Genomic DNA, 23,647 nt, shown 5'->3' with positions numbered 1-23,647 from the left:
ACACGACTCACAACTGATTTCTCCCATTTATTTTCATTCTTATCAGGTCATTGTACAATGGAAGGCAGTATTTAAATTATAAAAGGTCAGAGGAGGCGTTCCGACACTGGGTGGATTCACATAGCTGAAGGACAAATTAAACTTACACACCCACATGGGAAGGTTTTTTTTCCTTTTTTTTTCCTTTTCTTTTTTCAATGCAATGTAAATCCAGCCAGTGTGCAGAAAACATGTTTCATCTGTTCAAATAAAGACATTAAAGGGGGGAGGGGGGGCACTCTCTTCAGGGAGGACACGGGTACAATTGTACTATTGCCTTAACCGAGTATGGTTTAATGGTAACTAGCATAATAACTATAAGTTGCTATGTGCATGCAGAACAAGCACACACCCTTATATTTGAACATATGTAATCTGTGACATGAGAGTCCAGATTTGTTGAGAAACCGTATGTTAGGCCCTGGCCTGTGAGAGTACCAACTCAACAATTAAAATCAACAGAGTTAAGGCCAGCTCTTAACAGGAAAATGTTCAAACAAAACATACAGTGATCAGAGATATATTTATATATAAATGCTGCTCGTCAATGATGATGAATAGAAAAAAAACTTGCCTCTCTGCTGGGTCACTTGCAGTTAAAACCACGTTTGTCTAACATCACACGCAGCGTCTCAGTCCCGTGTTGATTCTGACTGCAAGAGAGCAGCAGCGTCGAGAGGAAGTTCAGGTTCAGCCTCTCCGGGACAGTTCAGGCAGGTGAAAGCAGCCTTTCTCAATTTATGAAATCAGTCTGTACAAAATGGCCCCTCTTTGTTTTTCCTCCCCATTCTTTTTAATGGAATCAATGGTGTTTGGATGAAGCACCCAGCCCTTAAGGAGTCTAAAAGCGGCACATTTCACTGTGCATAGATTCTGACGTACAAAAACGGCACACAACGAATTCTATCAAGCAGCCACGAGCATCTCCCACACCTGGAGGGAAGCTCTTCTCCCGCAGGGCAGCTCCATCTTAACGAACTGATCTGCTTTGGTCAAACTTTATCGACTTTTGGCTTCTGCTCCCCCTCGTATCGAAATTTCAGAGGATGAAAGAGCTAAACATTTTGTGCCGTGTGTGGTTCGGGTCACGGTTTATCCGAGCCGAGCTGGGTGGCAGAGGAGGAGGGTGCAGAGGAATGTGCAGGTCAGTTCGACCCAAAGTGAAACTAATGGCTAGGAGGGGAGGGATGACGACTGCAATCAAGCTTAAAAGTTGAGCTTTGTGACTGGTCGCTCTCTGCTCGAGTCCGTGTTCTGGTTGTTGATCCTCTTGCGGTTTCGTTTCATCTTGGACAAGTCTTTGTCGAAGACCTCGCCTGATCGCAGCGCTGACACCAGGTCATCAAACTCACCCCCGTCGTCCTCTCCGTTTGCTTTGGCTTTCCGGGCCTTCCGCTCTTTCTCCCTCTGCTCTTTTAGCTGGTGAGACACATAAATTCAGAATTTAAAGAAGGAATTCTTTTGTTGAGAAGATAAACTACCATGTTAGCTTAGCATTGCATTGAGAATGGAAACGGACAACTCCAGTGCAGATACTTCATGGCTGGAGCTATGCTAACAAGCTGTTGGCCAATCTTCTCATATATATCAGCTGAAGATCTCTGAATACATACCTGAGCTTCCATTTTGGCCCTGCGCTCCTCTTCCTCCTTGCGCTTTCGGATGTTCTCGTTCTCCTGCTGAGCATCTGTGAACGACTGCAGGAACTGGTCAAAGATACCAAAGAACTCGTCTGGCTGCATCTTGCTGGCGTCCTCACCAAAGTGCTTCACTGCCCTCAGGAACTGCAGGACCAAAGAGAAGGGGCACGCAGAGAGGGACACATGCGATTAGATTTACAGCAGGACTCAGCAGAACCTCTTTTACTCCCGTCTTTTACCGTTTTACAGGAGACTCATTAGGTCGCAGCTCTTTGAAATCAGAGGAGGGTAGCAATAGTCGGGGCTTTGAAGCCCATGTTAACCCAGATATGACCGACTGCTGATTGTAGCAGAGGCTGGAGACTGGAGCCAGAGCCCAAATTAAGGCAGTGTGTTTGGTGGGTCTTTTTCATGGTGAGTTAAAAGGGAGAACATCCAGATACGAGATCATGCTGAGAATATATACCTTTAAAAATGTTTATCCTAACAGCAGCTCTGTCTGTGACACGCAAACGGGTAAAGGTGCATTTGAATGATCTAAAAGCCACCTGCTTCGTAGTTTGTCTTATTTTTAACATGTTCACTAAAAGGAAAGACGATATTATTTAAGGGATATTTGACTAAATGGGTCAAATGTCACTGTCACTTTATTTCTTTACATGTCGGTATTTTAAAAGATTATTATTAAATATGTATATAATGCAAAAACAGTGAGCTGTTGAGAAGAAAAGCAGGCTCTCTGGTTCCCAGTGATGGTTACAGAGGATCACTGTAAACACCCTCAAATACTTAGCTACGGGGCACTGTGAATGATTAAACTAAACTAATGGTTGCCATGTGACCAGCCGGGCACAAAGCTCTAGATAAAAACTCTTCCTGCCTTACAGGAAGAGAGAGACATAAAGTCAACATGAGGGTGTAAATCCTTTGAAAGGTGAACATGTTCAGGTTTCGAGCAGTAATGGTTTAATGGAGTCCATTCCCTATAAAACTCTTTTTTTCCTTTCCTGAAGCGCTGTTATTGTGTCTGCACTACAAATTTAGTATCAAAAGCATTCACGAATTAACATGTTGACACAGTCGGCAGGTGTAATCAGCTGCTGTTAAACCATCAGACACACACTGTGTACAGCACTGTGCGAAATGATATCCAAGCTTGTTTTCCAGCTTTCACTCTTGACCTGCACATATTGGTACTGCAGCAGGAAGCTGAAACACTTCACCCCCGCTGTTAGCTTTCCTATAGAGGTGACTGGTGAGGTCAAGAAGGCATGTAGAAACAGCTGCTCGGAGGGGAAACCGGAAGCAAGCTTTCAGCACCCGTATCTTGGAGCGACAGCAGTGCACTTCCATCTGCTGAAACCCCACAGTCTCACCGACTCACCAGCTCTTTGGCCTCTGTGAGAGAGTCCTCCACATCGGAGAAACTGAAGCTGGCCACAGTGATGAACTGGCTCACCACAGACACAAACTTGTCACCCGGTTCCTGCGGGCGTTTCTTCTGGTGTTCCAGCTCCTACAAGACGAAATCCAGGGGAAAAAAAAATCTGCAAACACTGTTGAACTCCATGGATAAAATAAATATGGGCCAATAAATACGCAATTATGACTCACGCTCTCGACACTTTTTAAGCCACTGCGCAGGTTGCAGATATCTTTTTCCAGCTCAGTCATGCTACAGTGAAAGAGGAAAAGGTGTTCATCATCTACAGAATGGAAGCAATAGCTTTAACAATACAGCAGAGATTCCCAACTGGACCCTTCAATAAATAAAATGAAAAAACTGTCAGTTCACAGCCTCTTGAACTTGTGAGGCTGCAAACAGTTCATGCAGAAGGTGAGATGCCCCTTCTCAAATAAAACAAGATTAACGCAATGATCTCACTTTCTTTTCTCTTTAATCTCTGATGGGAACACATGCTCTCAGCTTCACCTACTTGACTTTGGCTGCCACTGAGATACTCTTCAGGTCCTCCTGGAACATCAGGACTTTGGGATATTTCTTTTCCAGGATGGTGATCAAGTAGTGCAGCAGGGTGATGTTTCTGCAAACCCAAAGTTGTACAATCGTGAGTTAAGAAAGTGTCAAATGTGCGCAACATTGCTGTTATTATGAAGTTTAAGCCATGAAACACCAAATGGAGCTTCACCACCCATTTGAAATCTTCCGTGACGTTCTTACTTGTCAATACTGGATTTGGTATCTGCGATCTTGTTGAGTGAGGACACCTTGAAGCCGTAAGCATTGCCCCTCTGACCCTTGTTCATGTAGTTGCCAAAAGCGAGCACCACCTCCAACAGCTGCTTCAGGTTCTTACTGTGTAAAATCTCCTTGGACGCCTTTGCCAGAGCTTAAACAAAGAAAGTTTCCAACAGACTCAATAGACTTGATTCATATCAAAAGCGAAGATTGTGGGCAAATTGTGTATTTTTTTTTCTTTCTTACAATCGACAAGGTCGTGGTGTAGTAAATGTACTTTTCAGGTTTTAAAAATATATGGTTTCAGGCCTGTAAAAATAAGAAATGCTTTATAAAAAGATTCCCCACCTTCTACTTTGGGTTTGATCTCAGCTATCCTCTCTGCAAACTTCTTTTTGAAGTATAGAGACTGCAGTCTGTGCTGGTAGTGGTTTATTCTGAACAGAAGACGGAAAAAACAGATAAAGATAATAAATTATGAACGCGGAAATCCACAAATTTAGACAAAAGCCACAAACACAGACGATGTGCTTTAGAAAACCAGAGCAAGTGATCATTCTTGAGGGCATTAAAAAAAGTTTAGTTGTGGTGAAAAAAGGCTTATTTTTGGCAGAGTTTATGATTTCTGCAGTCTATAAAACCACTGACTCTGAGGCTTATGAATACCACAGGAACATCTGTCTTCCAGTCTATGCTGTATGAAAAACTAAGGCAAATTATTAAAACTAAAATATTTTTAAAAAAACATGTACATAATTCATCCTTTAAGTGCTGCAAACTGTACATTTATGCAACCACTGCACTGTGGCGCTGCCAGTTAGCCGACTTTCGCATCAGATCTTAGTGGCTCAGTTGTAACATGTCTCCCTTCCTTTTATCTCCCAACACTTTGTTTACAAAACTGTCCAACAAGTACTCTTATTACATTATTGCCTCCATTTATTCACCGGCTGAATTTAAAAGTAGAGATTCACACAAACAGCTATTGTTCCCTGCTAAGTAGAAGCCCATGTGTCATTGCATTTATCAGCCCTGACTGAAACAAAGGCCATTGTTTGTCAGCACAGCTAAGCTGCGCTGACCTGAAGCTTTTAGCTCTGAGATTAGGGACCGTTTAATATGCAGAATTGAAAAGGCAGCACAGAAGAGTGCATTACCTGCTCATCTCATAGAGGAAGCGGTCGGCTTTGGCCATTCGATCGAGCTCATGTTTGTGCTCCTCCAGGAGATCCACATCGCTCTTCTCTGGAACAAATTTCAGCAGCTGATGGGGCAGAAAGAGACTCTTTGGTTACATATTTAGCACTCAGGCAGCTGAAACTTTTCCATGCGGTTAAAGGACATCCATTACTTTGCTTTATAGAGAACAGCACAAGTCAGTTCACTCGATCAAACCACATGTGAGGATGGGTTTACATGCCGTACCTGCTCCAGCATGTCTTTTGGTAGGTCCTCATGCTCGTCCATAGTTAGAATGGCTCTCTTGATCTCCTCATTTGAAAGCTTCAGTCTGCAGAACAGACAAGTCCATTCAATTTATCAATACAAAACATCACATGCTCTGCTGAGTCAGTTTTCCATGAGGGTTATAACTGAATTTACCGCGAGAGGAGGATGTTGCAGTTTTGAGCCCGGCGCCCATCAATGACTGACAGCTCCTTGACTTTCTTGGAGCCCATCGTGTCATCTTCTGCCTCTTTCTGTTGAGAGTAATCAACAGGCAGCGTGTTTTAGTCACATAAACAGAAGGGCTGAAAAGAGTACAAAGGGTTTCAAGTAGTCACAGAGAAGTCATCCCACACATGAGAAAAAATGGACACGAATAAAGGCAGCTGATGCCAAATAAAGTCTTAAAGACTGTGTATAATGTTTGACACAAGATAAGGAAGAGAAAGTACAAATTAAACACCCGTACAAAGTCTTACAAATAACTATATAAGTGCAGTGCTGTAAGTGAACTCACCTGTTTGCTGTTATTGATCATTAAGAAGTCCTAAAATGCAGGCAAGAAGCGGGGAAGATGTAAGCACTCATTAGAATAAGTAAAGCAGTTATGTGAATGCAGCCATAAAAATCAGACAGCAAATGAATCCAAGCTCATTCAGACGTTCAATGACAATGAATCAGTAGTTAAGTGAGCAGCAGTGAGACATAAGTGTGTTTTCAGTTGATCAATACGTGCTTCCCGTCACATGCTGTGCACATAAGAAATCAGTTTCTCTTTGGTGCGTCACTGTGATGTTTAAACCAACAAGGCCGAGATGGTTTTCTTACAAAAATAACTGAATAAACACAATCATATAGAACGAAATCTAGAAGAAAGAAATTGCTGGTTTTGAGCGGCCAACTCATGCATTTTCAATCACACATAGCAGAATGATTAAAAAACAAAATTGAATTCCACAGCGTAATTCAAGCATCAAAGTTCAGCAAATAACAGCCACATTATCTATCCTAATATCTGACTTCTTCTGCTCTCCCAAACTCCGTTTGAGTATCAGAAATAGCAGAACAGACGAAAATTTGAACACAAACCAAGTCTAAATCCAAAAACCACCAGCATCTGGTGAGACTGACAGATGAACTCTATCCTCCTCAGTACCTGCTGTCTCTGATAGGCTGAGAAGGTCTTTTCAATGTCCTCCAGATCCAGGATTTTAAAAACCTTGGCATCGTCCACGTCCATCCAAAGAGTGCCCTCCAGCTTATTCTGTACAGAAGAGAATTAGTCATCTTACATGTCCAATTTGAACTAAAAGTCAGGAATAGATTTACGCCTTTTGCGTGTGGACTGTTCTCACCTCAGCCAGCTTGGACCAGTTAAAGGACTTGAGTGGATTGGATGGCTGAGGAATGTTCTTCCTCTTCAGAGATGGTCCCAGGGGGGCTCCTGGCGGTGGAGGGATGCCTCCAAGAGGCGGGCGTCCAGGAGGAGGTGGAGGCCCACCTGGCGGAGGTGGTGGGGGAGGAGGAGGAGGCATCATGCCACCAGGAGGTGGTGGAGGAGGTGGACACATGCCTGCAAATGCTGGCACTGGTGGAGGAGGCAGAGGGCCGCCAGGGGGGCCGGGAGTGAGGGGAGGACCACCGGGAACCACAGCTGCTGCTTGCCTCTGCGGGGACACATTAGAAACACCACAGAGGTTTTAAATATAAGTTTCTCATCTTACACTCCTAACAGATGAGAGCTGAGAGAAAAGAGAATTTCCATTATATTTGGTGACTATAATAAAAACTGTACCTTTAACCTTTAATAACTTAACTTTTCTGTGATTTCTATGAATTATGTTCAGATCTATTTCATTCCTATTTTAAAAAATGTAAAAAGCTCCTTTAGAGGGAGGGATTTTACACAGCTCATCAACTTGTATCACTGCTCTAGAACAACGTTTGCCAATTTCTATCACAATTGTAAACGGACACGACAAAGGAGGGCGACATACAGTGCTGAGTTCGTGCAGTCGTGCAGTGAGCTCAGCCACTTGCTGTTTGACATTTTTGTGCTCGTTGCTCTCCTTTTCCAGCTTCTCTTTCATTTTGTTGAGCGTCTGCATCATGTCTTCTTTCTCCTGCGTCTTGGCATCACATTCACGCTCCTTCTTCTCAAACCTTTGCTGCAGCTCGTGGTGCTCTGTGATGGGAAATCAGAAGAAACACATTCATAATAAGGAGTTTATTAATAATTAAAGCCCCCTTCAACAAACTTGGGCGAGTAAATTACAATCGTACATACCTTTCCTCATTTTCTCTGCCTGCTCCTTCCACTGTTTGACCTCGTTTTCATTGACCAGCCTGCAGAGAGAATGACACACATAATTAATCACAGCCTATACACCAACTGGTTGTTTTTCTCAACTTAAAAGGGAAGCTATTTTCAGCCAACACTGTGAAGTAAATGGCTTTCAACTTTTGACCAAACAACACTGTTGTACATTCCTCCCCCTCACAGTCATGTAATTTCTTCCATGTACTCGTTAATGTGTCTTCGTGTTCGGGGGGGAATCGAAGCACTCACATCTTGACAACGTTCTTCACGTTAAAGTTCTCCAGCGGTGCAGCGTCGGGGTCATGACCCTTATCGTTCTGCAAGACCATCTGCTGAACGATACGGTCCAACAGCAGCCAGTACTGCACCGTGTTACCACTTCTCTTATCTGGAAGCAGACACAGAAAGAGCGCACGTTTCATCTGAATAGCCTGACCTGAGCCATTCTTTTACATAGAAATCTGAAGATTACTTATCAAAGTTGGTTTCGCAGTGATTATATAAGCCAAGAGAAACACTATACAAGCAGTTTACAATAAGATACATGTTTTTGCTGCTGAATAGTGAGACTCCATCCATCATTCAGGGACACCGTATATTTATATCTAGTGAAGACCTCAGAAACTAAATTGATAAGATGTATCTTACTTTTTTCTTTCTTTACAATGTATTCAAAATTTCCAATGGACCACATGATAATCTGTAACAGTATTTTCTTCCCTGCTTCTAAGTTGCATCTTGTTAACACGGCTTTACAACCACATCTCTGGAGGTTGTGGGTTACTTATGCTCACCTACAATCCCTTAGAAAAAGGGACTGAGGGGAGTTTAATAAAAAGCCACTTGGCTAGGGAACAGGGGTAGTAGAGAAAAATATGCCCTTTCGCTTGAGAACACATGATGTGGGAAATCAGGTTTGTGTGCTTTTTACAGAAAAAACAGTTAAAAGTAAATATTTGAGTCTGAAAGAGTGCAGTGTTCAGTTTGGCTGGGAATGTGCTTATTCAGTTTCTGGACCTGGAACTAATCTGGACAAAATCAACATTGTTATCATGTTGGCAAGAAAATGGAAGGTGCAAATACTATGTATTTTGTGGAAGTAATACTGCTGCCTACTGTGGAGCATCATTATATTTAGAAATATTTCAGTCACATGTTACAAATGTAAATTTTTTTGCTGTTCGAGGTTGAAAACATCTATCCCACTAACTTTTATATTCTACAAACCTTGTCCCGTCTTTTTTTTCTATTTGAAAGAAACACTCACGTGGCATTAGAAGACAGTGATGCAGCACAGACATAAAGTGCGGGTATGTATCAGTGTGGTTCAACTTCTTCCGGATGAGATCAAAAACCTGCGTGGCACTTTTGGTGTCTATATGTGCCTGAGGAAGAAGGAGAAGACCGACAGCTTCATCAGTACGTGGAAAAAAATTAAGTCAGGTGCAGGAGTGAGGGAGTGAGGGATCGTCTCTTCCTTACCGACTCGAACCGCTTTGACAAAGCCAGCTCATCCTCATTCCGTAGCATCTCAAAGTAGTCCAAATGTCTGAAAGGGTCACAGGAAATAACTGAATTATAGAGACAATCTGCACATGTGAAACATTAACATACTTGTAATTTCATTTAGAAATCGCTCTGCAGACAATAAAGATGTCTAATCCCATTTACATGAAAAAGAAGAGTTGGATTCATCTCTTTTCTTTCTAACTTTAACTCAGGAGGATACTGGACACAGCACCAGAGCAGCAGCGTCTCTTTGTAAATCAAACGGAACCAAAAATTAAACCAATGCCTAACTTGTAGCCTCTTTAAGCAGCTTGTTGGATGCTGATATTTACAATTTAACCACCCAAAGAACTTTTTTTTGGTTGTGGAGGACAACCTGGAAGTCTGCCTGTTCTGGACCACACGGCAGGGGCTCACGTGCACTATGCTGCAGCCCAGCTGTCAATACAGAGAACAGGTCGGATTGCAGCACATACTTAGGAAGTGCAGCTTCTCTTTCTGGTGAGAACCCTTCTTCACTATATGCAGCAAATATTTCAGTGCTAACCCTGATCAATAACTGCACTGGCATCACTAAGCATGTGAAGCAGTGTGATTAGGACAGAGGTTGCATCTCACCTGTCTAATGTGGCGTTTTCATGTGAACGAAGCTTATCGATCACAGGTTGTATCCCCAGCATCAGGAACTCATATCGGAGGTGGATACGGAATTCCAGACTGGTCTATATTTGTAAAAACAAATAGGATGTAAAAATATCCAAAAACTGTTCCAAAGTCTGCTGGATGAAATTGAAATGGCCCAGGATAAAAAAGAAGTGTGGCGATTCTCTACCTCTCCAGCTCCTTGACTCAGCACAGCATTAATAAAGGACATGATGGCTGTTTTCAGGTTGACTTCATCTCTGTATCGCCCTGTACTCCGGTCCAGATCATTTATAAGTGTCTGTGGAATGACAAACCATTCAAGGTATTTAACATCTTTAGGGACTGCTTGATCTATCTCTGCACTTCACTAGCGCCCACCCACCTGGAAGCGCGTCCTTTCACAGGCAAAACGCTGGTAGTGCAGCATGGACTCCAGGATTTTTTTGTGCCCGCCGGGCACCAGACATACAGCACCCATTATTTCCAGCACTGCCACCTTAGTCTTAATGTTTTCTGTGGCCAGGCTCTGAGCGATGATGTTGATGCTCTCGGAGTGAGACAGGACGTGGGCACGGCCCTGAGAGTTGTTCATCAGAGCTTTGATGCAACCAATCAGAGATGTGTGGATCTGCGATTCTGTGGTGTCGTAGTCCATACTCTTGAGGAAGTTCAGGATACACGTCAGGCCGTCCAGATCAATAAAACGAGTCACAAACCTGTGAAGAGAGAAGTCATCCGGTTTTAAAGAAACCTGATCTTAGTGCTTCAGGGAAAAGTAGCTTTACCAACAACACATGATGTATATATATATATTAAAGGCCACATTTCCATACTATTGGGAGGAATTGGACAGAGTGACAGACAAGGTGAGAGGAGGTTAAATGAAAGGAGATGTGATGATAGCTGACATTACAAATAAAAGGACAAGATGGTGATGGACAGGGACATGCTGTAAGAATTTGCCCACCTCATTGGTTGGGTCCTGAGAGCCGTCTTCAAGCTCTCTATGGTTTTGTTCCTCTCTTCTTCATCCTCCTTTTCCAAAGCAAGGAGTGTCTTTCTCTGCTCAACAAGACATCAATCATAATCATCAATAGGCAGGACAAAATATGATCCACAGAATGAAAGAAATGATTCCCACGGCGCCCTCCTCCATTGCACAATTTGTAAAAAAAAAAGTATTGTATATTCTCACTAAGTTACAAAAAAAGCCTGAGGAAGAGCAGATACTTCTTCTCAGGCCGTTTTCAACCCAAGAAGAAGAAATTGAGTTTGTGTTAGTACTTACAGCTGCCATCAAATTGAGCTGATCAATATAATATTCTGGCCAACTAGTTGCACTTTTGTTTTCCTCTTGTTCCTGAAAAACAGAAATACAGAGAATGCACGAGGCTGTGCTGAAAGTAGCCATTTTAAAGATCATATGAGAAAACCAACATGAGAATTAAAGACGAAAAATACTTTTTACAGAAAAGACTGGATGTGAAGAGACTCTGTAACAGGAAAAAGGTGTCAGAAAGTCAGAGAAAGGACATGTTGTCGTCTTTTTTTCCACGGCACGTCTGAATACATCAAACCAGACGGAGAACTGTTTCCTCTTTCCTCCCGCTTTCAATTTTTTGTCAGATCAATAGGCTTTGAAAGAAAAAAAAAGCACCAGCAAACACATTGGGAGCAGACACAAATAGCCACAAATAAAGTAAGAACTCAAAGTAGGGCACAGATATTCAACCTATTTTATCCTTCTGTGCTTCAGATGGTGGTGGAAGTGCCAAAAAACGAGTGCACAGCTGCTTGAAAACATCTAGAGATTAGCAAATGATTGCTAAAACTGAGGATTAAGGATGTGGCCTGACTTGTGGCAACATTAATCTCCACACGGGCACGTTTGCATTAAAAGGAACATAAACAAATCATTTCTAACTGAAGGAAACTCTTCAGAAACACAGAGGAGAAAGCAACTTGCCCCTGAACTTGGCTTGTACATAAAAGGCCTCCCCTGCTCTCAGTTTAACTCTCGCTCCATTAAGCACAAGCGAACTGTGACCGTCAGAAACTAATTGGGCGTCAGTTATTAAAGCAGACTGCAGAGTCTTGGCTGCTCTGAGAGAAGCTGTGGGCCTTGGCTGGTCTGAATGGACCGTGTAGTGATAGGAAGACCTGATCCTGCTGTTCTACTTGTGACAAGCGCCAGTTTGACCAGGCGGTTGCTGGAAAAAGTCCAGTCTATTAGAGTGCCAGACGCAGAGGTGGGACCACTTTCTCTTTAGAGTTGATTTTCTTTACTTGGATATCAGCAGTCTACAAAAGGCTCTATGGTTTATTTAGGGTCAAGATGAGAGAGAAAAGCTGGGAGTGCATGTACAGGGGAATTTATTTTTTCCACTTTAGGAAAATAAAGATCAAAGATCCCCAAGGAAACAGGAATCGGTTTCAGCTTTGTAGCGCGACAGTCTGCCTGAAAAGTTAAGTTACAGCTCAAAAAGTTTTGCTTTTTCTGATGGAAATGAAAACCCAGAGAACAAAATCTCTGCTAACAACCGGATCAGTAAACCTTCCCCTTGGCGGATGATGTAGCCTCGAGGAAAGCTTGACAAGAGGCAGGAAGAAGACTGATTCTCTACTGAATGATTTAATCATTTAGGTGTCTGGCCAAAGCAAACAGCTGAAGGTTCGACAGACTTATCTCCTCCACATCCAGGCTGCTTTTTAAAGCCAAGAAACAATTGGAGAAAAAGAGCACTCTCATCACTTATGTTCCCCCTAAAGTGACCCCTCCCACCTTAATCCTTATCACCCCTGCTACCCCGACCCACCGCTCTCATACAAAAGCTGCACCTGTGGAAGCGAAACCTTCCTGTTTACCTTGGACAACTGAGCACTTCCTTTACACACACACACACACACACACACACACACCCTTCCCCTCTGAGCTCAGATGGTGAGTTTGTATCTGTCTGGGCTGGAGCCAGAGGCTGATGCAGAGTCAGCAATGTTGATGCATATCTGTCCTGCCTCCCTCCCCCCCTTCTGCAGGTTGCTGCACTCTCAGCTCAGATTCATCTAAATCCTCCCCCACCATAACATCCACAGCGAAACAATCCTGCACGATAGCAACAGAAGCAGAGAAAACATTTGGAGATTTATTTTCAAAGCACTCCTGTGTTCGGCGGGACTATTTATAATCAGGCCACTAACTGGGAAAGAAAAGAATCGGGAGAAGACCAGCGTTTCATTTCAACTTTCTGCTCTCAGGCACTTGTCTTGTTTTGACTGGCTATTGGGTGTGGTCTAAAGCCAAAGTGTACCACAAGCGCATCTATATGTGAGCACAGTGAGTCTTCAGCTGTTGTGACTGTTGTGATGTGGCCTCGAAAGCTTCTTATCGTTTTCTGCAGTATCAGAAACTTACAAGGATATCATCTGCTGACATAAATACACACTACTCTTTAAAGGGAGAGGCTTTTTTTTGTTTGCTTTATTGCTTGGTTTTCCATTAGTTTCCTGCAGAAAAATTTGGACTTTTTCAAGCTTACACTTCACCAGCTGTGCAACACTTTAAACATATGCTATGACGACTCTCTGCACTGACCTCTATGCCTTTTTTTTTCTAGCTCTAGTTTCTGAGGATTTATACACGCTGATCCACTGAATATCCATCCTTCAGTCTAACTCCCAATACTCCTAAACCTCCAGTTTGTTACCAGATGTAGGAAAAGATTAGTAAATCTGCCTGTCCTTTCTGTATATTAGTCAGGAGAGGATATCCTGCACATTCATACCTTGGAACACTGCTGCAAAAATATGAGGGCACAATTCAGTGGAAGCTTGATTGGCGTTGAGCTAAACTAGAACAGGCGTCTTTTTCTTCCTGTATGCTGCGGGTGAGTGCATCCACAGAGAAAAGAGGAACAGCTGAGGCGCCTTTTATCAGGAAAAAAGGGGATAATGAAACATGACACCGTCACAGAGCAGTAGTGTATGTTATGGCTACACGAATGCTCTGAGAGGACAGATGTAATATCTAAAAGGAATAACCACAGGATTATAAAAACTGTGGTTTTAAGGACTTTTCTGTTTTGAATTAGCTTGGAAATTAGAACAGCGAAAAAACCACCTTATAGCGTAGGAGAAAATCTGAAGTCAAAGTTTGGATTTAGTCAAACTTTTGAACACTTCAGTTTGAAAAACAACTATTTCTGTACATTATAATTTCTGAGAGTCTTTGAGCTGTTAGTGGATTATCTAATGGAAAATGCCAGATTTAGCCTTATACTCACTCTCTCAGTCTAAATATCACTATTTCTTCTGTCCACCTTGTATAACAACCACTTAAGTGACTTATTCAGGGAAAACCTTCTCAGGCAGTTAACATAAATTATGCGGTGGTGAGGAAAGTCACTGTAATCCAAGAAAGGGGAATAAAGTAGTAAAGAAGTACTTAGTGGTACAGGAAAAGTGTGTTTTTGGAGGGGGAGGAGTTTGTCTAAAACATCATGGTATTTTAAAAAAAAAAAATATGTATGACAATAGCTATTTTATCATTACATTACTAGGAGTTGATATTTTGTGAATGTGATTGCTAAAGTCAACACTAAGCTAACTGGTTTCTAGCAGGCAGTTTCCAAAGAAGATCTGGATGCTGTGCAATCATATACAAAGATAAAATTCAATGATTTAAAAAGAAAAAAAAATGTTTTCTTTAATATAACAGAAATACATTCATTCATTTTCATCTGTAGTTTGAGCACAGAAGGAATTCTAGCTTTGAGAAGCAAATATCAGACCTCACAGTTAAAAATGTATTTCTAGCACGTCAGCAGCAACATATACTTAGAAAAATAAAGCAGGGTGATGTGACGATAAAAGATGTGCTTTAGGAAACCTGCTCCTTCAGGAATCGATGAATATATCACGGAGAAAGACGACACAAGGAGTGATGCACTTGATCTTTTACCTTCTTCTTGCTGCAGTAGATTTGCCATTTTTTCTCTGCAGGCAGGGCAAACATGGCTTCTCTGTGTTTCTCTGTAAGGTCAAGCTCATCCTGTAAAGTAAGAAGAAAAAAAAAAGCTTAATGTTAAGAAACGCTGCTGCAGATGTTTCAAAAGAGAAAAAAAAAAAAGCCTAAAAAACGATCACTTCACAATCCTTAACCGCATCATTAAACGCATGGAGGTGATAAAATCCAGGGCTTGGTCGAGCATCATTCTGAAAATATAATTCACCGAACACCGACAGGCTGCTGCAAATTTAGACGCATCGACATAAATCAATTTGGTTTGTTCCCAAAACAAAAAAATAAGAGCCAAGAGAGGCCTTAACAGACCTCTGTTTTCAGTTTGAGATAAGTTTGTGCTGATAATCTCTGGCTGGTGGTATCATAACTTCAGTAAGATTCTAAATTAAATCAGATGTCTTCCAGGCTCTAGACGTGTGAGTAATGGGGGGAAAAGTTAAGGCGTGGTCTATGTGCGCTCGACATGTGGTAACAAACATCTGGAAACAACATGCGTCACAATGTATAACCTTCACAGAGGCACATAAAGGGTGCAGTCGGGAAGTGTTGAACTAAATACCAGAGAAAAAATGGAAACTGAGATATAGCAACAACTTCTGTGCTTATTTAACATATTTACGTGCTTTAGATAACTGCACCTAAATTAGCTTCATGTGAAGTACGTGATGAAAGTCACGAGAAGGCTCTTAAAGCAATTTAGAGCATGGAGACACAATACACTAGGAAGAATAAAATAAAAGTTTAAACACAGGCTGATTGTTTTGTAGTTGTTCTTTAGGCAACTACTGCAGATTGAGTTGATATGGTTTACCCAATAGATCGACTGCAAAGTGTTTTATGACGCCATGGAGTGCCTTTGTCATTTTGCTAAAGCAATCTCAAGAATCAATAATATCTCAAGAGTCAATATGTGCAATGATCACATCGCCAACAATCGTTAAGTGGACTACCGATTGATTCTGTCAATTAAATGCACCGCCTAAGTACTAAGTAGTGAAAAGAGAGTATTAAATTCAATTATATTTTCTTCTTTAGATCATAAGGAGTAGTTCTAAGTCAGATGCAGCAGATTTGTTGGTTTTAGTCTTCTGACTGAGTGAAAATGATTATCTCTCTGAACATAGGCTGGGAAAAGAAGCTTTAGCTTGACTCACTGTCAAAACGCGAAGTTCAAAGGTTGGGTTTAACTGACCGTAACAAAGCAGATGTCCACGGTTTATTTCAGATAGTCCCCCCCCCAAGCAAACCCATTCCGATTACGTACGCACATGATGGCTTCTGGGTGAAAAGAGAAACACGTGGCTGTTCTCTCTTTGTAAACACAGCAACAGAAAGCCTCCTTGTAGTCACATTCAACTTACTCAATTATGTCTTCGTAAAGACTGGTAGACAAAAACAAGCAATTAGCAGATGGAGGGGGCCGAGAAATAAAGAGCTCCTGAATGAGGCCTATTGATGTGCAAAAATGTCATGCTCAGATTACTGTGGCAACTACGAGGGCGGGAATGGGGCCAGAACAGAGAGGAGGGTAAAACAAATTAGAGGTGACAGTAAGACAGAAAGAAAAGCAGCCTGGCCCCGTTACTCACGGGATGGGACGAGTTTACAGTTCATCTGTCAATGTCCTAAAATTTAACAGTGTAAACAATGAGCTACAGTCACAATTGAAGAATCTTTAGTTTATTAATATCTAAATATCCTTGGATGTCTATAGCACTGCTGCAGAGCAGTCAACATTTCCTGACTCCAAGGGGAATATAAAATGTAGCGCATCATCAGATTTGTGGTTCATTATTGACACACAAACTGAACCTTTAAGTCACTGTACTGCATGGAGAAACCATGTTGAAGAAAAAAAAAATGGAACAGAAAAACAAGAAAAAGAAGAATATCATCTTACCACCAGCTCTGAGAACATGCCATCCAGCTCATCATATCCCGGCATCGGCAGCGCTGGCTCCATGGCCTGCAGGGCAAAGTCCTCCCGCAGCTTGTAGGTGATCTCCGGGTGATCGCTGCTGTTAAAACAGCAGAAGATGAAGGAGAGACCACCGCGGCCGCTGCCTCCCCCACGCTTCCGAGGAGCCATGGCCGTCTGATGTGTATCACTGGTCAGGTAGGGAGGGGAGGCTCCCTCAGGGCCTCTTTACAGCCTCCTCCACCTCAGAGTTTGGCCTCCGTCAAAGAGTCCTGAAGAAAAAAAAAGAAACATTGTCAAGTCAAGACCAGTTTGGTTTGTCCTTTATACACAGATACTCAATAAAACGGATTATAGGAAGAAGAGATTTCTCAAATGAGTAATCGAATATAATGTCTATAAATACTAACGACAGGTTTACTTTCAGTGAGAACAAGTTCACAGGATGTGCTGTCTGACCAGGACACTTTCAGACGGTTTCTACAGAAAGTGTTCCACGTGAAAGAGGCTCAAACTCAACAGCCCGGTAATTATGCTAAGTGGGTATAGATTTCAGATTGTTGGTTTTGGAAAATTACAGAAATGGCCTCAAAGCCGGCTAATCCCACTTCAGAATGGTGTGGAGCAAGGCGGTTTCCAAAGCTACCAAACTATTCAACAAGCAGTTCAGGCTGAGAATACAGCCGGCTTAAGACATACCATCTGAATAGCACGAAATACAAAGGCTATTACTTTCTGCTGTCAAAGACGAGATCATCAGCAGTCCCACATAAATACTACTTTTTCCAACTGAACAACACAAAGTCTATAAAGGCTCTGAGTTTTGCACAACTGCAACCTGAATCTCTGCTGTTGGAAAAGGGTAATGATGCAGGGTCCGTTTTCTTGAAAGGAAAAGTCCAATGAACTCCACCACAAAGCAGGGACTGAAAGATTGAATTCTATTGTTTATACAATAGAGCCGTCCCATGAGAGCACGATGCTTGAAACTGAGACCATAATTTGCTTGGATTAGTATACTCAGGCCTTCTCATCTCCGCGTTCTTCCTATTCAGCATCAGCTTTCTGCTGAAGATCTAACGAGTAATGATGATGAGAGGGGTGTGTTTTACAATGACCGTGTTGAGAGGTGTGTGAGATCTCTTGTTGTTTTTGGACACCGGTCGATGTGTAAAACCTGAGCTCGTGTATAGTGCAGGCCACCCTGCATCCAGTTCAAATGAGGGTGAGATTGACAACATTTAGAGAGCAGGTCAAACTAAAAAACACTTTCTTTTCCTCCTCTCTTTATCAACACGAATACACGCTCTGGCTGCTGCAATTTCTCCAGTAATGTAGGAAATGTGTGAAATCCTGCTGGACTATGGCACCATCTGCCCAGCCTGTATATGATGGATAAAAATACATAGTTCAGCTGTCATGAAATGAACAGCATTGCTGAGGAGGGTTGAGCACATTCCCGCAAATTTTACCAAATGAAGAAGCAAGCCTAATAATATTTGACATGAATGACAAATGCTAATTATTGCTGTATATTTTGGTATGTTACTAACAAATAACTAAAGGCGAGGACAGAAACAAATTAAAAAGAAGGCCTACTATGAAGCATACATTTGTGGCTTGTAATGTCTTGTTATCTAGCATTTGGCATTGAATTATGATACATACACTTGTTTTACCATCAGAATCCACCATTTCTTCTCCTCTAGCTCCAGCACTGTGTCAAAGAATCAGATGGACTTTGAAATGAATAGGCTGACAGTTGTTAAAGTTGGTGTTAAAGCTAAAAACTAACATAAAAGACACAACTATGACTTGATAGAAATCTAAAACATTACACTTTTGGTTAAAAAAAACACCTGTGCAAACACAAAGCTGCAGGGTGTGCTCTCCAGCCTGCTGGCTCTCCTTCAATCAGGAAATCAAGTGCAAGATCTCTCTGTTGTCTGACAAGTTTAAGATGTGATGTCAAGATATCCACCAGGATGCTGTCGTCAGCACATCAAAAGCGCAGCCCTACAGTCTCTCTCTCCGACCAGCAGCGTGAAGCCGGCCGTCATAAACCACAGAGACTGTGCTGACCCGCAGAAACTTTTTCTTGGTGACTGGTGGCCCACTGAGCATGACATTCACTTGACCTTTTACAGTGATGTCCTATAAATCAACGTCCGCACCCAGACAGCATGCATCATGAGCAGCGAGATGCATTTTCTAAATTTAGTCCGGTCAGGTCACGTCCTTAACTGTAGTCGAAAAACTGTGGGACACTATTTTCAGTGAACTGAGGCAACAGACTGCAGCTATTTCGACCAAAGGAGAAAGTGAGGACATTTCCTGTGGCAACCTCATCTTAATAGAGTCAAATATAAAGAGTACGTTTTGCGGCCTACGGCATTTAAATAAACTCAGACGCCTGGTTTTGGCTGGTGGAAGTTTCCTCTATCCAGAAGCAACATTTTTACAATGACCTCCAACATATTTTTGCATTGCCAGCAACTTTTTTTCAGTCAATACAAAATCATACAGGTTCACAGTTGTATCTTATCTTTTTTTTTTCAACAAGCAGAAGTGTACATGCTTTAAAGCTGAAAATTTAAATTTCTCTTATTGTATGTTGCTGCAGCAAATCCATCTAAAATGCCTCCTTCTAGCTTTACTTTGTTTGGTCAACTGGTCAAATAAAAATGAGCCACGTCGGTTGGCTACATAAGCCCTATTCTAACTAAACTACACCTTACTTAAACTCACCAAACCCAGCAGTGCGACTGTACACATCTGAAGCAGAACTGGATCACAAAGACGAACTCCTGTAGAAATCCCAATAGTGTAAAAATGTTAGTAATTTCTTTTTGACTTAACATGAAAACGTGGAAAGTTCTGTCGCTTTCGCTCCGAGTGATTATTTTACAGGGAAAAATATAGGAGAAATAGCAGCTTATAAGAATGGAGGTGTTGCGGAGCACATGGGGCATGTTTCAGTGACTTTTTCATACCTACTTTCTGACAACAGAAACAGAAGAACAAGTGTAAGTGAGAACAGCTCTACTTGGAATGAACTGCTATATCTAAATCCAAATTTTGAGACCACCTGTTGTGATGGGAAACATTGATATCAACAGTAAAAGTAATCGACTTGGTCGCAAGTGCAGCAGAGTTATGCGTTTGCTCTCAAAGCTTCCAGCAGTTTGTTTTGCTCATGGCTGAGACATTTTAGAGTTTGGGACGGCGGACTGCAGCAGCTGTTCGTTCCAACTTGCTTTGTTTAAGGACATGCCAAACTAGCCACAAAGCAGGCTTCATGAGATTGTGCTGCATGATGACGTCAACAAGTAAGAGAAATAAAGAATTAACTTGTAAATGCTAAACTTTAGGCAATTCAAGAACAGTGTTTCTTGTGGAAAGCTCCCTTTGGTGGGGACTTTGGCCTCTTCTTTGCAATTTAACGTGTACTGAAACGCTACAAAAGTCAAAATAGGAAATGGAAAAGCCCAAATGACTTTAAATATGCTCAAAAAGCACAAGCACATAGGTAATAATTTAACAATGTATTATTTAGTCTCAAGTCAGGCTGCATCAACAGTGAACTGCAATGAGCGTTTTATCACAATCAGTAGACGTTGGTCCATATTACCACTGTTCAGGGTGGTCAATAAACTTATAATAACTGGGCAAACTATTAAACAAACCTAAGAAAAGTCAAACATATCCAATAAAAAGAAGAGTTATCTTCTAAATAAAGACAGCCAATGTATATACGTGGTGCAGTGAATGAAACGCACTGAACTACAAAGACGAGGTGCCTGCGGCCAAATGGCCACACGTGGAATAAAGTACACAGCAGCTCATTCCTACTTACACCCTGAATAGTGTATTTATTTTGACACATCCTTGATGTTTCCAGATTGACTACCGGAGGCCTCAACAGCAGCTGCTTGGCTTCGCACTCACCATCTATTCTTGCATGAAAGGAAGAAACAATTCAAAGCCCTCTTTGACCATATTAGTCCACAAAACTGTCCCATCTTTTCCATTAGCTAAAGCCGACTGTAAAACTTTGTATAAACTTGTGAGCCAGAGAGGGACAATGCTGGTCCCCATCCAGCTGCAGGAACCTGTGGATGCACCACGACGCAGCCGTGTAAGGAGGGTAAAGGGAAAGTCTGCAGAAAAGACATAGGCTTTGTTTTTGTGCTGTAACTGTTTAACCTGTGAGACCCGAGCGCTCCGACATTAGCCCCCGCAGGTTGTCTGCCAGGCGGTCAAGGTTACCGACAAAACACAGGCTTGTTGCAACAGGAGGACATTCCACTCATACCCAGGTGAGCCTTGTGACCCTGAACAACACCCATGCAACAACACCTCCCACTCTCACCTGCTGTTACTGAAGAGAACGCAGATAAACTTGAACCATCGCTCACGAATGTGCAGCCTGGCCATTCACGCCGAGCCTTAGCGTTCGAAGCAGTACAAATGAACCAGATTAATGGCGTTTTCCAGGAATTACCCAAAGAATGAACAGTCTGATAGCTGTTGATAATGCCATGCAACAGCTGCACTTTCCATATAATCAAGAAGAATGCTGTTTATACCACCATAACTCCACTCTTGGACTGGTCTACAGGAGAAACATCATCCCTTTTGTAGGCTTCTGATTACAGTGGGGGACTCATTCTTTTCTACTCCCGTCATTCATACAAGTTCAATAATTAGACGCCGCCTGACGATATTCAAACACTTCTCTGTTTGTTTGTGGGAGATTTCGGTCTTCAGATGGCTTTGATGTTTTCTAGAACATGTGGCTTGTTGGTGACCTGGGCGAAGTCCAGACTGTAAAAAGAACCCCGGTGTTTGCGTGAGGCTCAAAAACTCGACATTCAAACCTGCAGAGCTGTCAAGTCCACTGGAGGATAGGCAGAGGCTCAGAGGCGCGTCTTAAACTAAACACAGGGATGCTCACATTACTAAACATGTGCTAAAGGGGAATGAAGGGCTGAGCAAGAAGTTCAAACTGCCAATAATTTCAAACAAAAAAAAAAATAATCTCAACCTAAACAAAATCCTTAGAAAATTGCATAACCGAACAGAGATTATGTCACAAATAGGCAGGTTAGTGTTTATAAGTACCAATAAGTACCAACAGGTCAGTTTTAGGCCGACAGTAGTTATCCAACAAGTGCTTAACTTGGAGTAGAAATTCAACCTTGGAAAGAAAACACAGTGGACAGCTGTGTATTAAAAACAGATGTATCAAATACCTTCCTCTGCCCCAGCTGGCATCTCTCAGCAGTTTCTGACTCCGAGATGTAGTTTTAATTTTTGACGTCAACAGAAACTAAAATGTGCCTAAAATCATAGGCTGCATTAATATTGTCTGGAACAAGATACAGATAAAGAGCTCTCTAATGTTTCAAAGAGAGGAAAGAAGTCGAAGTGTTAAAGGTGGAAGAAACTTTGAGCAAGAAAGCCAGTATTAAGACACCAATGACAGCGGCTGTATGAAATAAGCTGGATAACTGCTTCGCCTCGAGGTGGGCTGAAGAATATCTCGCTTGTGTTCTAATAACGATGTTAACAACAGTGAACCTTTGAGAAACGTCCTTGAGCAAAACACTGAAATGCTTCAGAAACATATCTTATGTAGTGTGGTGTAGAAGGGCTAAATAAAAATAGCACTTTCACATAAAAAACGGGATAAAAATGGTATCATGCTGTGGGCTCTGCTCTAATACAAAAAATCCAGCAGGTAAATCAAATCCAAATAATTCCATGAGATGTCCATGTAGAAAAACACAGCTGTATATAGAGTCTAGCTGCAGCTGAGCTATGGGCGGACCAGAAAGATATTTGGTGCACAGAAGTTTAATCTTCTTTTCTGATTTAGGATTTGGGATGAATCAGACGTACGATTTGATGATCATCTCACTACAGTATGTTCAACTCCACAGGGGCTAAACCAGCAGTAGTCATCACACACTGCTGCAACAATGAATTTATGAAGCACAAACTATGCGTTAAACTGATTATCAAATATTACATTTTTTTTCAAATGACACTGTAGTACATGTATGCATGTTTGTATTACAAATACTCTATGAGAACACATATTAAGAAAGTAAACTGATCTCTAGATAAGCCACGGTAATCCATAGAAATGTGGGATTTATTTGTGAATCATTTGCACGTTAAAAATGGTGCTTCAGATTGATTTTCTTTGGTGTAGCTGTGATACAAATGGCATAGAGGAGCCTAATTGTTTAGCACAGCTGGAAAACATACATAGCCAGTATTCGGCCAATTACTTAATGGTGGACTAAATACAAAATGACTAAACACACGCAGACTTGGACACTCATCAGAAAATAACTGGGCCATGACAGCAATGCTGACTGGCAGGTTAACAGGAGATTAGTATCTATCATCACTTCTCACTGGCAGCAAGTCTGCGGAGAGCCGTCAGAACTGTCCACATTATGAGAGCAGCATTGTTACAGTAGTAGAGCTGTTTGGCTCTGATGTGTATATGCTAATGTGCATTTAAATAACACGCCTGTGTGCTGAGACATGACACAGGCCATGACTCTGGAGCATTAATGCCACATGGCCGAGGGAGCCGTACTGAAGTGGCTCTCAGATTACAGGATTAACATACAAAGATGCAGAATGAGCGTAGCGAGGAGGGTAGCAGCACCGAGGCACACAAAGAAAGCACTTCTTCAACTGGAAATACATTTAGTCTACAAGGCAGAGGGTCTATACAAAGGTTTTCTCTTTTAGGACTAAAAGTAAAAGCTCAAGTCACAACTCAAAGCTCCCATTGTAAGAATATATTATACATTTTCTGGTGTGGTGGCTTCCATGCGATAGTTTGGAACAACAGGAAAAAACTGTTTTGGTTTTATATTTGAACGCA

The 23,647-nt window shown here is 41.9% G+C and overlaps 1 protein-coding gene across 4 annotated transcripts in view; it reads right to left on the bottom strand.

The window, feature by feature from the left end:
• Window positions 1–14: 14 nt before the first annotated feature.
• LOC140266744 (disheveled-associated activator of morphogenesis 1-A-like) overlaps window positions 15–23,647 on the bottom strand; it is a 38,991-nt gene continuing 15,358 nt past the window's right edge. For 3 of the 4 annotated variants that reach the window (XM_072361840.1, XM_072361838.1, XM_072361839.1), the window contains 25 exons: window positions 16,720–17,009; window positions 14,757–14,846; window positions 11,088–11,159; window positions 10,767–10,861; window positions 10,182–10,515; window positions 9,987–10,097; window positions 9,773–9,876; window positions 9,128–9,194; window positions 8,913–9,030; window positions 7,895–8,033; window positions 7,613–7,671; window positions 7,323–7,510; window positions 6,681–6,992; window positions 6,482–6,589; window positions 5,843–5,872; window positions 5,482–5,579; window positions 5,305–5,389; window positions 5,037–5,143; window positions 4,228–4,316; window positions 3,862–4,030; window positions 3,617–3,724; window positions 3,294–3,354; window positions 3,064–3,195; window positions 1,653–1,823; window positions 15–1,458 (listed from right to left, as the gene is read on the bottom strand). In XM_072361840.1, coding sequence (XP_072217941.1) covers window positions 1,246–1,458; window positions 1,653–1,823; window positions 3,064–3,195; window positions 3,294–3,354; window positions 3,617–3,724; window positions 3,862–4,030; window positions 4,228–4,316; window positions 5,037–5,143; window positions 5,305–5,389; window positions 5,482–5,579; window positions 5,843–5,872; window positions 6,482–6,589; window positions 6,681–6,992; window positions 7,323–7,510; window positions 7,613–7,671; window positions 7,895–8,033; window positions 8,913–9,030; window positions 9,128–9,194; window positions 9,773–9,876; window positions 9,987–10,097; window positions 10,182–10,515; window positions 10,767–10,861; window positions 11,088–11,159; window positions 14,757–14,846; window positions 16,720–16,908 — 3,249 coding nt within the window. In that variant the 5' untranslated portion in view covers window positions 16,909–17,009 and the 3' untranslated portion in view covers window positions 15–1,245. The remainder of the gene's footprint in view (window positions 1,459–1,652; window positions 1,824–3,063; window positions 3,196–3,293; window positions 3,355–3,616; window positions 3,725–3,861; window positions 4,031–4,227; window positions 4,317–5,036; window positions 5,144–5,304; window positions 5,390–5,481; window positions 5,580–5,842; window positions 5,873–6,481; window positions 6,590–6,680; window positions 6,993–7,322; window positions 7,511–7,612; window positions 7,672–7,894; window positions 8,034–8,912; window positions 9,031–9,127; window positions 9,195–9,772; window positions 9,877–9,986; window positions 10,098–10,181; window positions 10,516–10,766; window positions 10,862–11,087; window positions 11,160–14,756; window positions 14,847–16,719; window positions 17,010–23,647) is intronic. The other variant, XM_072361841.1, reaches the window with a different exon arrangement.

This window comes from Leuresthes tenuis, unplaced genomic scaffold (genome assembly GCF_036924035.1).
Source record: "Leuresthes tenuis unplaced genomic scaffold, fLeuTen1.0.hap1 SCAF_13, whole genome shotgun sequence".
In the NCBI taxonomy this organism is placed as follows: Eukaryota; Metazoa; Chordata; class Actinopteri; order Atheriniformes; family Atherinopsidae; genus Leuresthes; species Leuresthes tenuis.
This window is presented reverse-complemented; position numbering and strand designations above follow the sequence as displayed.